This window comes from Cheilinus undulatus, linkage group 10 (assembly GCF_018320785.1).
Source record: "Cheilinus undulatus linkage group 10, ASM1832078v1, whole genome shotgun sequence".
Taxonomy (NCBI): Eukaryota; Metazoa; Chordata; class Actinopteri; order Labriformes; family Labridae; genus Cheilinus; species Cheilinus undulatus.
Genome location: NC_054874.1, coordinates 4,652,877 through 4,667,944, shown reverse-complemented (window position 1 = coordinate 4,667,944; position 15,068 = coordinate 4,652,877). Strand labels below are relative to the sequence as shown.

The 15,068-nt window shown below is 39.5% G+C and overlaps 1 protein-coding gene across 7 annotated transcripts in view; it reads right to left on the bottom strand.

The window, feature by feature from the left end:
* Nucleotides 1-13,335, bottom strand: part of diaph2 (diaphanous-related formin 2) — a 728,830-nt gene extending 715,495 nt beyond the window's left edge. For 4 of the 7 annotated variants that reach the window (XM_041797008.1, XM_041797014.1, XM_041797011.1 and 1 more), the window contains exons 1-2: nucleotides 13,243-13,335; nucleotides 12,226-12,598 (exon numbers count right to left, since the gene is read on the bottom strand). In XM_041797008.1, coding sequence (XP_041652942.1) covers nucleotides 12,226-12,309 — 84 coding nt within the window. In that variant the 5' untranslated portion in view covers nucleotides 12,310-12,598; nucleotides 13,243-13,335. Of the gene's footprint in view, nucleotides 1-8,569; nucleotides 8,701-12,225; nucleotides 12,599-13,221 lie in introns of those variants that run through there. The other 3 variants (XM_041797013.1, XM_041797015.1, XM_041797009.1) reach the window with 2 other exon arrangements.
* Nucleotides 13,336-15,068: the final 1,733 nt, after the last annotated feature.

The following is a 15,068-nucleotide window of genomic DNA, read 5'->3' as shown; positions in this document are numbered from 1 at the left end:
CCGCCATCTTCTGGTGTAAAATGGTAACAGCGCAGACCTCCGCCATTAGCCCTATCTCCCAACAGTACAGAATCCTTTAAAAAATTCCTGGATCCAGACGGTGATCCGGATCACTTCTAAAATCTAATCAGTTCTTCCTTATGCCATTTCTGACATTTCCTAAAAATTTCATCAAAATCCATCCAGAACTTTTTGAGTTATGTTGCTAACAAACAAACTAACTAACTAACAAACCCTGCCGATCACATAACCTCCTTGGCAGAGGTAATAATGACTAAGGATTTTTTTGCCCCAATTTTTCTCCCATCTCCAGTGGACCAAAAGTGAAAAAATAATCATTCGATGACAAAAAAAAAAAAAATCGGAACATTAGGACTGAACGATTTGGGGAAATAATCTAATAGTGATTATTTTTACCAAATATTATGATTGTGATTTAATATGCAATTATTTCTTCAGTTCCTCATGTCATGCATTTTACAACAAAAACAAGCAATATTTCATTTTTAACCAGATAACAACACAATATTCGATTAAACTAGGCAGAGATGTGATGATTTTTTTTACTCATTTTGCAAATTTGATATGAACTATTGTATTAAAGGGAATGATATTTTTATAATTCTCATATTCAATAAGAAAAACATACAAAAAATGAAGAAAATTTGATGTTTTTGAACACTATTCTAAAAATATGGCTCTTGAATAACTGCATGATATGTAATGTATAACATCTCTGCTGCAAAAAAGTTCTAAACTGGTATTTTGACACAAATTTCAGGTTAAAGAAATATTACACCTTCTGTGATTTTAAAATTGTGGCAGGCCATATTGCGATTTAGTCTAATCTGTGATTTATTGCCCAGCCCTACTTCACATACTTCCAAAAATTCCTTTCACTTTTTATACTGGCTGATTATAATCCATTATTCAAAGCAGTTCCTGTCTGCAGTGACACAGAGGGACACATCACAGGCTCTGTGTGTGTTTTTCTCTCTATTATGAGCTCTTCAGGTACTCTCCTTCAGTTTTAAAGTGTTTACACAGTAGGTGTTTGGCAAAGCATGACATGATGATGGAACAGCCTGCCAGTGGTTGTCTCGGCCCATGTGACATCTGTTTTCAGGACTCAACATGGTGGCTAATGTGAAGCTAGTGGAAGAAATTGTCAAAAATGAACTAAAAAAGGTTAAAAGGATGTTAAATGTCAGAGTTACTGGTGTGGATTTCATCTCTAAATACCCTGGAATGTCACCCAAGTTCCATGTTCACTAGAAAAGTGATCATAAGGGCTACAAAGGCATGGATACAACTCTAGAGTGGCAAAATGGAGGGCTTTCAGAAGAAAAAAAGTGCATATGATTTCAGTTATTTGACTTTTTATAACCTGTCTTGGCCCTATATGAAAAAGTAATCTAATATCTGAATGTTCCACCCTTGGCTGTAACTGTAACTTTTAACTCTTAGCAAGCATTTGCAATAACTGGCAATGAGTCTTTCACATCGTTGTAAAGGAATTTTGTTCCCCCCTTCTTTGCAGAAATGTTTTAAATCAGCCACACCGGAAGGGTTTGAGCATGAATGGCCTATTTAAGGTTTAAGGTCACAGCATTTCAATCAAATTTAAGTCCAGACTTTGACTAGGCCACTCCAGAACCTTCATTTAGATCCCTTCAAAGGCGGACTTGTTGGTGTGTTTGGGATCATTGTCCTTCAGGATTTTCTGGTATAAAACAGAATTCATGGTTCCATCTATTACAGCAGGTTGTCTAGGTCCTGAGCAAAGTAGACTTGGACACTCTTAAGAGTCATTGATTGGCCAGCCACTCCTGAGAGGGTTCACCACTGTTTCAAGTTTTCTCCATTTGTGGGTAATGGTTCTCATTGTGGTTCACTGGAGTCCCAAAGCCTTAGAAATGGCTTTGTAACCCTTTCCAGACTGATAGATGTCAGTGACTTTGTTTCTCATCTGTTCTCGAATTTCATTGATGTGTTGCTTTTGGAGATCTTTTGGCCTACTTCACTTTGTCAGACAGGTCCCGTCCAAGGCAGTGATATTAAACGTGTGGCTCTGGAGTCACATGTGGCTCTTTTGTAATGATTTGTGGCTCTTTCATGTCTTACAGTAATTTGAAATATTATTAACCCCGAAAACCATAAAGAGAAATTTCGACTTCAGAATGATACATTGCAAGTCACATTAATCAGCTTGTTTCCCATAATTATACAGTTGGCTTTAATAGTCAAGCAATAATGTTTGTCAGTATATTTCTATTGCCTTTATTTGACTTTTTTTTTTAATTTTTTGCCACTTGTAATCCATTTCTACTGCTTTAAGCCCACTGTGGCCACTTCTTTTTGCCACTTTTATCCCGTTCTTGCAATTTTCACCAGTTTTTGCCTCTCTTATACTGCTTTTTGCAATTGTTCCCCTTTAGTTGTGTTTTCTTTTTTGCCAATTTTCTCTCATTTGAGCTGCCTTTTGCCATTAAATGCCACATTTCCCCCTATTTTTGCCACTTTTTGCCCATTTTTCCCACCTTTTGTGGCTGCTTTTTGCCTGTTTAAGTCATTTTTCACTCGTTTTTACAATGTTTTTGCTTCTTTCTGATCATTTTTGCCACTCTTACTCATTTTTTTGTCACTTCTCACCCTTTTTTCCACTTTCTGCCTTTTTTGCCTGTTTTCACCCATTTTTTTGCCGCTTTTAACACATTTGGCACCTTTCACTTATTTTTATTGTAACTTTTACCCATTTTTGCTGTTGCAAAAGTATTTTCCTACAATTTGGCTCTTTGGTTAAGCAGAGTTGAGTAACACTGGTTTCTAGATTCAGCAGGTCTGGCAGTAATCAGGTCTGGGTGTGGGTAGTGAAACTGAACTCAGCTTTAAAAAAAAACAGTGGTTATTTACAGTTAATTCATGATTAATAAGATGGGGCAATGACTTTTTCACATAGGGCCAGGCAGGTTTGGGTGGCTAATAAATGAAATAATCATTTAATTTCCTTTTGTAAGTTACAATTTGTTTGATGATCTGAAACATTAAAGTGTGACAAATATGCAAAAACAAAAGAAATCAGGAAGTGGCAAATCCCTTTTCACAGCTCTGATTTTAAATATGTAACTGAGAATAAATTTCCCTTTCTTTGTTCTTTGATTTCATCCACTAATGCACATAAACAGCTCTTATCAGAGATGAAATTAGAGTGCTGACTCTCTCTTACTCTGTGACTACAGCATTCTTCACCACTTCCTCTCTCCCACTTCCTGAAACACTCACATGTGGTCCGTTTCCTGCTGCTTCTTACACATCTGCTTTAAACAATCTCAGATATTCACACAAGTCTTACAGGTGGGAAAAAACCCAGAGCAGCTCATTGAAGAATAAAACACACAGGAAGGCTGCACGGCAAAAGCTTGTTCAGCAGTGGAAAGATCAGTCATACCTGCATGAAGACAGATCAGCACCAGAAACCTGTACTAACCACGTGCTGACGTGACCTAAACTGATCCCTGAGCCTCCCCTAAAGCTAATGTATCAAAGCGCCAGAAGCTTCAAATGCCACAGCTTCCAACATCAGAGGCGCTGTGAGCCATTAAATATGATTCACAATGTGCTGCTGTCAAAAATGTCAAAGGTACAAATGTTAACAACACTGTTGAATAACAGAGTGCTTGTTTCATACAGAAGAATAAAAAAGAAGCATAAGATTTCCTGTGTAGCATTGATGTGAGGAAAACTCCTAAAAATATACAGTATTCACAGCCCTCTTCAGGGGTTAGGAAATAATCCTCCATTTGTTTAGTGAAAGCTCCTGTGAGGCGTTTTAACTGGTTATGAAACAAGCTAAAAAGGAGACTCATGTCTTTATTTGAACTTTCAAAGTATGCAAGACCATAGTCGACAGGATTGGATATTTCTTTATGGTAATTTTAATGCTTAAAAGGCTGGGACAGGTCAGATTAACTGACAGCACACTGACAGAACCGCTTTTACTTAGATTTTCCACAAGAATTGCAAGTGCTGGAATTTTGGCTGACAAAAGAAAGCAGGGTAAAGGCCCAAACATACTCGAGCGTACTGTGAGCGGAGCGGACTGCGCGCGGGATTTCCGCAGTCATCAGAGCTCCCATAGTCAAGTGCACTGCCGCGTAGTAGTTTCCTGTGAAATTTCTGCGAAATCCTACATTTCCCACAATCCTTGCGCGTTATTTACATTTTTCTGTCATGACTTCCTAAACTGACGACGAGGAAGAGGAGCTGCTTTGCCTGCTGGCTTTGCAAAGTAAAAAAATTAAGAGACGGTGGTACGTACAGCCATTAAATGCCACAAGAGACGAGGAAAGGGAGTATGCCATGTTGACGAAGGACATGCAAAGTATTGACATGGAAAAACAAGTGCGAAATGCAGGTCAGTGTCACATTTAATGCGGGTCGATGTGAAAAATACATGCCCAGCAGAGTCCACAGGGTCGTAAAATTTAAGCTTTTCACACACGGGCCTTGCAGACAGCCGCTTTGAGTCTGCGCAATCTCTGCAAAGTCTGTTCCACGTACGTTCCATCCGAGTATGTTTGGGCTTGAAGAGTTTTTGCAGAGAATTAACAAATTTTGAAAAGAGAACATAGGTACTGCTTTGTCCACGGGGGTGCCAAAAGTAATACAAACCAAAAAAGCCCACATAGAGTCTTTACTGACCGATACAATGTGGACTTTATGATATAGTGCCATGCAGAATCATACACTCTGTTTTTAGTGCAGATTTTTCTTTGATGCCAGTGCCGCACACGCTCAGATGCCACTACAGCGCTGATCATCAACTGAAGGCCCAGGGGAAATATTTCAGGCACCCCATACCACTCACTGGAGTCATCTAGATTCCCTACAGGGATTAATAAAGTATGTCTTCTTCTTCTACGTGTAAAAATACGTAAATGTACAACAGTCACAATTTTTGCTGGAAAAATCCTTTTTTTTTTTTTTAGAATTTACCACAACATAAAACCTCAGCATTTTGTAGAAATAACAACTATCATCTTAAACAGAGTTTTAAAAATCTGAAAAGATGAACAGTTCCCTAAACTTGAAACTTAGTGAACATCTTTCAAGATTGGATGTTGCAAAAGGAATGATAGTGTCCAGGGCTCTCATGCCCAGCAGAGGTACTCCTTTTCCACTCCAATCCAAAATCCACACAATGTCTTGGATTTGAACTGCAACCATGTTGTTGAATCTGTGGTGACATCAATAAACTGGTCCTTCAGCACTGATGTCACCATGCTTAGCCTTGTCGTGTTGCTTTGTGCCCCTTTGCACTAAGTGAGCATCGCTTAAAATCCACAGTCTACCTGAGTGTTACTGCAAACCATGTCCATCCCTTTATGACCACAGTGTACCCATTTTCCAATGGCTACTTCCAGCTGGTTAACGCACCATGTGACAGAGCTCAAATCATCCCCAACTGGTTTCATAAACAGCAAGTGAGTTCCTGGTACAGTCACCAGATCTTGATGCAATAGAGCACCTCTGGGATGTGGTGGAAAGGGATTGGCATCATGCATGTGCAGCCCACAAATCTTCTGCAACTGCGTGATGCTATGATGTCAATATGGACCAAAATCTCTGAGGAATGTTTCCAACACCTTGTTGAAACTATGCCACGAAGAGTTAAGGCAGTTCTGGAGGCAAAAGAGGGTCCCAGCTATCACAGGCTGTACATAAATAACACTGGATGAAACAAACAGTAAGCTGCACTACTGTCAGTTAAACGTTATTCATAAGGGACACCTGGAAGTATAAATTCAAGACTTTAAGTTGCCCTTTCTGATGAATCAAACCCATTTCAAACAGTGACCTTGGTGATCTGTTACACTCCTAGTAAGTAAAAGCTTTTTACTCCTCATCTGACTGGAGTTGTGTTTTCACATATGCACCAAACCCAAAATATTTCCCTGATATCTTCATGGTGAGCTGTTTGTAAAAAGCTGAACTTTTCACCCTTTCTTTACTAAAATTTTCAAGCAAGACCCAGTTGAAAACTTAGCATGCCAAGTCAGGGCGAACATGTGTGAATGCAGCAGGAAATATTCAGGAAAACTCACTATGAGTGAGCAGCAGGCTGGTGATGTTTATATCCTTCAACCAGCAACCAACCATTGCAATCATCACACATGTGGTTGTTTGTTGATACTGTAAATATTCCAATTACACATGGTACTGATGTTGAGGCAGTAATTGCAATCACAGCATTAGACTGTTTTGCTCATTGTCTGTTTTTGCATCATCCTGTTTACTTCACATCCAACCTCATGAGACCACTCACTAAGTCTCACGCTGCTACGTTCATACATAATGTGAACAGGCAAGTCAAAGACATCCTATCCTGAAATTTCCAGGAATTTCTAGGGTTCCATGTGTGAAAACACTTGACTATGTGCTATGATTCTCTGTAGTCTACAGAGTGAAATGGAGTCTACAGCTTTCCACTAGGCTCTCCCATGTCAAGGGTCTCATTTTAGAGTGCTTAGCTGTCCATTCATTACTGAGGCCATAATTGCTTCAATGACTACCTAAATGATGAGTATGATAACAATAGTTCAGTCCCACTTCAACAATAATCATTAATTAAATATTTAAAAAAATGCAGATAAAACCTGACAGAAGACAGTGGGCTTTGCCAACCTGCCAATGTGGCGGCTTTATGCCAGGTTTGCCTTCTTCTCGATTCTAGTTATGATGTAAGCGACTTACCTAACAGCAGATAAAAACTTGTTTATGAAATATTGCCCCAAAGCCTTTTGTAACCTAATTTCAGAAAGACCTCGAGGCATTAAAGTCCGTATTAGCCCAAAGTAACAAATAGGTCAAGATCTCTACTTTCTGGAAATCACCCTGCTGAAATTACAAAATATAAACTTAGCACAAAAAGTAAGGAAATATGTTTGGTAGATTATTTCCTTGTTGTAACAATACTTCTTGGCAATAAATCTTATACTGTCAGAAAGTCTGTTTACTTCCCTTTGAAGTGGTGCCACATGTGTAAGGAACATGCATTGTGGGATGAGCAGCAGAGCTGAGTATGTTGGTTGCACCCATGAAAAAATTGCCAAATCTTCTCTGATGACCTTGATGAAGGCCACAAGCCGAAAGGCTTCGGTGTAATAGACCGTCTTTTTTCAAGTTGCCAGAACTACCCACTCCAATCTTTGCCAATGCCAAGCAGTTTCTTTTTTTGTTGCTATTGACTCTTGTTTTGAGCTTTGAGTACACCGACATGCTGACAACCAAATGCCCTAGATTTTGCAAACAGGGGCAATCCCATATCTCCACAGTCTGGGACTGAACTTTATCCTCCAAGATGACGACGCTCGTCCACCCAAAGAGCTGCGTTTATCAGAGACCACTTCCAGAATTTGGGTGTGGACAGGATGGAATGGCCTGCCAGCAGTCCTGACCTCAACCCCATTGAACACTTGTTGGATCAGCTTGGGCTTGCTGTTTGTGCCAGTGACCAACACAACCACACTGGCTGAATGACGACAAATGCCGGTTTGAGAATGGGATGCCATTCTACAGCAGTATGTGACCAGGCTGGTGACCAGCATGAGGAGGAGGTGCCAGACTGTTGTGGCTGTGTATGGTTCTTCCACATGCTACTGAGGCTCCTGTTTGTTAAATGAATAAACTGTTAAATTTCTAGTATGTCTTGTTTTTTTCAGGCTTCAATCATCAAATCCACCAAACAAGAGTCAATGGCTAAATAAGCTGTCTGTAGAAAAGATTTGGCAAATTCTTCATGGGTGCATCTCACATACTCAGCTCTGCTGCTCATCCCACAAATGCATACTCCTTATAAATGTGGCGCCATATAGAAGGGAAGTAAACAGGCTTTCTAACAGTACATGATTTACGGGCAAGAAGTATTGCTACCAGAAAGAAATAATCTACTAAACACATACAGTGCTTAACAAATTTATTAGACCATCACCCAAAGTAAGGTTTATGCCACAGCTGCCCTAAATTAACAGCATTGGTAATTACCAAAATCATTTTTGATGTTTCTGCAATGGTTAATACACCAATATGCAAAAGCTCTTTAACCCAAATGATATTTTTAATACTAAAATATAATTCTTACTGTTATCCATGAATTTTAAAAATTTACTGATTTACCAAAAAAATGAAAAAATAGTAAAGCACATTAATATTTCTTGATTAATATGTCAAATTATAGTTATTTACTTGCATTTCTGAACAGAAAAATGAGTTTTAGTGGTTGAATGTTATGCTTGATTCATTTCTGACTTCTCAGAGAAGCCCAGTGAGCCGGCTCAAATTTGGGTATAAAAAGGTCAATTCAGTTTGAAATTCCTCATTCCTGTTCAAAATGGTAAAACATGGAGAGCTCAGTGAAAATGAAAGAGTCTGCATTAAAGTACTTCATGATGCTGGATGGTCTCTGGGACAAACATGACAGGTGGTCTTATACATTTTTTAAGCACTGTATTTTCTTAATTTCTGAGCTAAAAGCAGAAGTTGTCTGTATTTTTAAGCAGAAGTCACTAACCTCTCGCACAGCTGAACCTGTGAGTTCATTCATCTGGTATTTAAAGTCGTACTCCAACCTGAATTAGGCTCACTGGTATCCTCTGGGTTTATCATTCTCAAATTTCCCCAAAGGAAGTGGACTTCCATAGTGGTCTGATTCACTTTCAAAAGCTAGCATAAACCAATACAGGTAATCAGAGACACCTGAGGTTAACGATTATTGGATGCACCTGGCCTGCTACTGTTACCATCAGTAACGAGCAGCACAGGGCTGGTCAAAATCCGATCTGTTAAGCTGTAACTCATTATAAATTCATTAGAATACATTTTAGATCTTTCTTGGTTCATCACACAACATTTAATATACATTACTGAGGACAAATGCAAACCTTTCATGAACCTTTGAGTTTAAATTGTTTTGTGGTAATATAATTATTAATCATTCATGATGTCTTTGTCATCTCATGCCTCAGACAAATTTTGACAGTACTTTCAGACTATAACCATCAAGGTTCTTAGAAGTTAAAACAAAACTTGCAGTTGCAAAGTTTAGGGGATTGTATGTAGGCTGCTTTGAGTAGAGCAAGAGGATGACTGATCCACAGTGGCAGGAGCAGATGAGGTGGCTGAGTATTTTTCAAGCTGATAGCCACAGGGGCTGCATTTCAGTTAAATTTGATCCCTAATGCTGATGTCCTTAATACTTGGAATTACACCTCGCCACATTTACAGGGTTCTCTTCTCAGCTATAGACACCAGCTTATTAACTACAGGCTTCGGTGATCAATGACTCAAGGCATTAGTTCTGATCTAACGGATAACGGATAAAAATCGGCTGAACATAATCAGTTGCCAGGGCATCTTACAGCAAGTATTCAACAATGCACTCAGATCCTGGAGGGTTTAAATTCATGGTGTCATGTCAGCTCAAGAAGGCTGGACATGCAACACGCATTAACAGTTTTAAGAAAGTCAATTAAGACATGCAAAATGGATTATACCTGTAGATAAAGTTACTGTAAGTAGTAAAGATATGGCTGTACAGGGACGACTTTTCCCTCATGCTGCTCTGTATGAGGTCACTTTTCACTCTGGTATGCAGGGGGGTAATTTATCTCCCTTTCTGTCAAACCGGCTCCCCTGAATTCTTTTCACCTCTTCCCAACAGGCTTTCAGGAATGTCATATCACAACAACATCGAGAAAAGGACATTATCACAAAGTTAAGCTACAAAACAACTAAAAAGTTGTCAATGATCTCAATCTCTGAACACCATGTATCATTCCAACGTCCTTGGCGGATCTGAGTATCTAGTTTCTGGGCCCAAAGCCTAAATGGTGTTGCTGTGATGTAATCCTGCCCAGTGACTTGTAAAACAAACATACAGCTTGCTGTGTTTCTCCTCTGCTGGTTTGACTTTGCAGCAACCATGCTGTGCTTGTGTTGGCTACTTTGCTCATTCGCCATTCAAACTGCACTAAGAAGGTGGTACAGGTTTGATGAGACAAGGCAGTGATAACGTTTGTTTAATCCCCCTAAGGATGGATTCCTTATAACACCACTGTCGGGCTTGGAATGTATCCATGCAACCTGCACTATGCAGCTGCAATGTTGGGGGGGATACTGCAGAGTAAATCAAAGTATGTCCAAACATGAGAGGCACAGACTTTTGTCAATATGAGATGACATAATCCTCTAAGTAACCTCTGCAAAGACTCTTTGCACAAATTTGCACTTTTGCCTCTAGTATTTGCACGCCTCGAGCTGCAGTATATATTCAGGAAGTTGAGGATAAACAAAAGAGGACAGATAATGGCTCCACCCAGGGATGAGAAATCGTTTCCTCCCTCCAACTCTGTGTTGATCTCTTGTTGAGATTTCTGCAGCAGCCCCACTTCAGACTTCCTTTGCCTTTGACAGCTCAGCTTGGAGGATTGAGCAACAGGGATTGTTCCAGCCCTGAGACCACTTTAAGGAACAAAAAGTGATTTGCTGAGTGCTTACATCACCCAAACACCCTTGTGAACAATATTAGACTTGGGAGGCAGGATATACAAGAGTTGCAAACAGTTGGTAGGATTTCCCAGGACAACACCCTTTAGTAGCTCTGCAAGTGCATTTCAGCTCACTCTGGGATTTCCTGTCTGGCAGTTATTATAGTCCCGCTTTCCCTTACCTTAACTTTACTGAAACACAACCAGTGATTACTTGTTTGAGACTGTTTCCCCCAGCTGTGGTGCTCTTCCTTTTTTCTTCCTTATATGTCAGCTTTTGGGACTGCTGCATACCAGAGCAACAGGAAACACCGCCTAAGTAAACATCTAAGGTGTTGATGAAGTCATCAGTGGTCTGCCTCAATGTCTACAGCCACTACAATTTGGCCAAAGTGGTCACTTTTTACCAAAATAGAAGCACAAGTCCACCAAAATCATGCATCTTCCCTTCCTTGTTTGGTAACAAAAACTTTACACACATCAGGCCGATCAGCAGACAATCACAGATTGCTGAAAAGCGCAATATAAAGGCAGCATTCAGAGCCAGTGTCATCTAGAAAGTTCAACCGCAGCCAGCCAAGCTTTCCACGCTGACAATTGCGGCGAGTCCAAAATGATGATCAACAGCTGCCAAAGTTTTTAGTCTTTGGTCACGGAAAATTACGCAGAGCCACTTTCTACAGCTGCTGACAACATGTGCACAGTGAAATGCACTTAACACTTTCTAATACAGTTTAGATTTACAATTTTACACCCCTGTGAAGACAGAAAGCGGCAACAGATCACCAAATGGGGTCATAAATTGTACTTGTAAAGAGGCTGTTTACACAATTACTGCAAAGTTTTCCTTTTCTCACATGTGCTGTAGCTCAGCATGAGCTGTCAGATGTGATAGAAGCAGACTTTGTACAGAATGCATGATAACGCATTCCCTCCAAAACCTCCAGTGCTACGATCATTTCCCCCCAATTTGTCTGATCTCATTTCCAGGCATTGAATACAGGAAAAGGTTTATGGCACCAGGTCTCTAATGATGCACACTCAGGGTTGCCCATCCAACGCCTACCTAACACAGAAACTACAAAGAATTTAATGCACATGCAATTTTCAGTTGCTATCTAACAGGCACAGAGCATTTATTGCTCTGATATGATGCAAACACTCATACAGTCCATAAAACCCCCGCATGCCACATATACATCACTCAATGCAATGAGTCATCACCTAACTGAAAGTCTTCTTTGTGTGTTTACTAAAGAACACTGATAAGGAGGCCAAACTGTCACAAGAAGAATGCTCTTAAAGGAACTTCCAGAGGGTGTATTGATGGGGCAGATCACGTGACGCACTGAGTGCTTTGAAAGGTAAAGCACTCAGTGAAACAGCATCTCTTTAGCTCAACTCTAACAGCTATTAGCTGCTCCTTATTTGGCTACATTAAAAAGCAATAACAACACATCAATAACTGTTTGAGCACCATCCTGCTGTAGACAGGGGCTGTGCTGTATTGACAATGAGATTTGTTCCAGCTGGTTTAAAGTTATGTGTCCACTTTAACATGAGGATTATGCTCTTTGGTGACTGTTAAACTATCAGATCTCATTGCAGATGGAATTCTGCCTTGCTTTTTGACAGGACAGGATGTGCCATTTCCATGCCGTGCCACTTTCAGAGTACCTACCAGCTTTTTGTTTTTACCCTCATCCTCATTGGACTTCTTTTTAGAGGGTTTATTCGGGTCTTCACCACCGCTGGCTTGATCCATTGTGGTTTGGAGTTAGTTCCTCCTTTCCAGAAAGACTTAATATGACCTCTTCAAAAAGTTGTCAAACTCCACAAACTGGCTTTCAAAAAAACGTAAACAGCAAAACATCCAGGTTAGGTGTTCTCAAAATCCATTCCGTCCAGAATTAAAGCAGAAATGAAGTTTCCAGATAGTTCCAAAGAGTATCCAACAGTCGAGGAGGCTGCTAGGATAGGGAGAGGTGTGGTGGGGAAGGGTATCCGTCTCTGTGCCTCCTTAACTCAGCTGTTCACACCCGGGTGAAGGCTTTCTGGAATCAACAGAACAATATGTCAACAATTACTCACAAGTGCTATCATGATATCCTGCAAGGTAAATGTTTGCTTTAGCACGTGTGTTCCTTGGTAGTCTTGTCAGCATCAGAAGTGCAGAGAGCTTACTGTAAACGATAAAACAGATGTAAACAAACATGTCAGAGGAAGCTTTAAGGTGGCTTGGGAAAAATTTAAACCAGTGTTTTTTGACACTTAAAGACAAAGCCCTGTCTCGGACAAGCTAAATTGGCAGAGAAAGCAAACTTAAACCGTATAACTTAGTAATAACATTGTAGCTTCCCACTATAAGAAGCTCCATGGCTGTCAGGATGCCCTGACAGTTTTCAACGTGCTCTAACATGCCTGTTATAAAACGGACTATTCCGCCATTAATCGGAATTAATAAACAGTTGTTGTAACGTTAATAAAGGGAAATCACCGTTGTTCTCTATGCTTGGAATACTTTGCAGTGCTACACACTTAGCTCGGCTAGCATAAATGGACGACCGTTACCTACCGTAATAGCGTATTTTAACAGGCAGAATCATAAACAAGTCCAGTCAACACAGTGCTATAAATTATAGCCAGAACAATAAATAAAATGTCAAAGAAAACTCACAAAATCCCATCCAGAGCTTACCTTTGCAACCAAACGTGAATGCCAGGCCCACGGTGATACCGCCCACCTGTGCTCTGATTGGCCAGAGGCATACGCGAGGAGTGGGAATTCCTGTCGCTATTGGTCGGATTCGCTGACAGTCAGAAGGTCGGCGTGGCGTCGGGGAGGAGGAGTCTGTTGTGACGGAGAGGTCAGTGTGATTTCACAGCAGGCGGATAGATAGGACTGAGTGAGTAGTAAGAATAGATTCATGAGTGAATTATGAAAGGATGAGCGCGGATAGGAGGAAGGGCGGGAATTCGTCGACTCATAACACACCCTGGGTGTGTGAATTTGTCTGTTATTAGACTAAACACACAACATTACTGTGTCTGTGTGTGATAATGCCAGCTGATGTTACTGTTGCCTAGTTACATAATAGAGTAGGCCTACATCAAGACGGCATGTTATGTGTGTGAGTCTGCATAAAGAGCGGAAGTGGAGGCTACTTTTTCTGTACATGAGGATGGAAATATTGAGGAATAAAGTTCAGAGGCAAAGTGATAAATCTAAACAAAAAAAAGAATGAATCATTCACATTTTTTTAAATGTAAAGATTAAACATTTGTTATAACCAGAAGTGGGAAAAGTACACAACTCTTAAGAAAAAGTACACCATAGGCGGAGCGTGGGGGTGGGGGGACTCGCAGGGCTGAAGCCCCAAAGGTTTTCTCAAATGCCTTGAATCTTGTAGACTTGTGTGAGTATTTTTTTCAATAAATGCAAACACAAATCATTTAATCTGTACAGAAATTTCATTATTGTGGGCCAGGGGTGTCAAACTCAATCACAGCAGGGGCCAAAATTTGAATTTAGGTCTAACTTGAGGGCCCATCAGGGTAAACATTTAACCATGAGCTCTAAACCTTATTTTCACTGGTAATTAATTAAAGGGGAGAGAAACTGATTCTAAATGATTTTGAGATTTTGAAAAAAAGTCAAAATATTAGTTCAAAAGGTCAGAATACAAAATAATGTTTTCAAAAGACAAATTTATGAGATAGAAAGTAAAAATGATGACTTTGAAAGTCAAAATATGAGATAAAATCCAAAATCATGTGTTTAAAGGTCGAAATTTTGGACTAAAAATCAAAGTTAGGAGTCGAAAAGGGCAAAATATGAGATTGAATTTGAAATCTTGATCTTGAAAATTTAAAATATGACCTGAAATTTAAATTGGAATCTAAAAGTTCACAAAATGAGATAAAAAGTCAAAATACTAAGTTTAAGTCACAATTTTGAGATGCAAATGTAAAATATTAAATGAAAACACAAATTCATTTCTCTCCCTCATTCCTTACTTTCTATCTTATTATTTTTACTATTTACTTTTTCAAATTTTTATGACTTAAAGGATATTTTAAATCTTCAAGGCTAAATTTACATTTCTATAGTGGAGGAAATCTGCAGACCTCAGAGCTGTGGGCCAGTTCTAATGAAAATATGATATGATCTTGAGGGCCAGGTAAAATGGCACCATGGGCCGGATTTGGCCCCCGGGCCTTGAGTTTGACACCCCCGTTGTAGGCAAACTGAATAAAGTCAACCTTTTTATATTTTATCTATTGAGTTAGATACTAACATTTTCTGTACTTTTGAGAGTATATCCAAATCTAGAATCCCTCATTTTGCTTTTTATGTTCTTTTTTAAATGAATAGTGCCAGTTGTAAACAGTTAAACTAAATTCATACCCAATTCATGTTGTGTAGATCTAAGAAAAATAAATATCAGACCGTTTCTCTATTTCTTAGCAGATGAAGTGGAAATTATTGATCTTCAAAACAGTGTATTATCATTTTAGAATAAT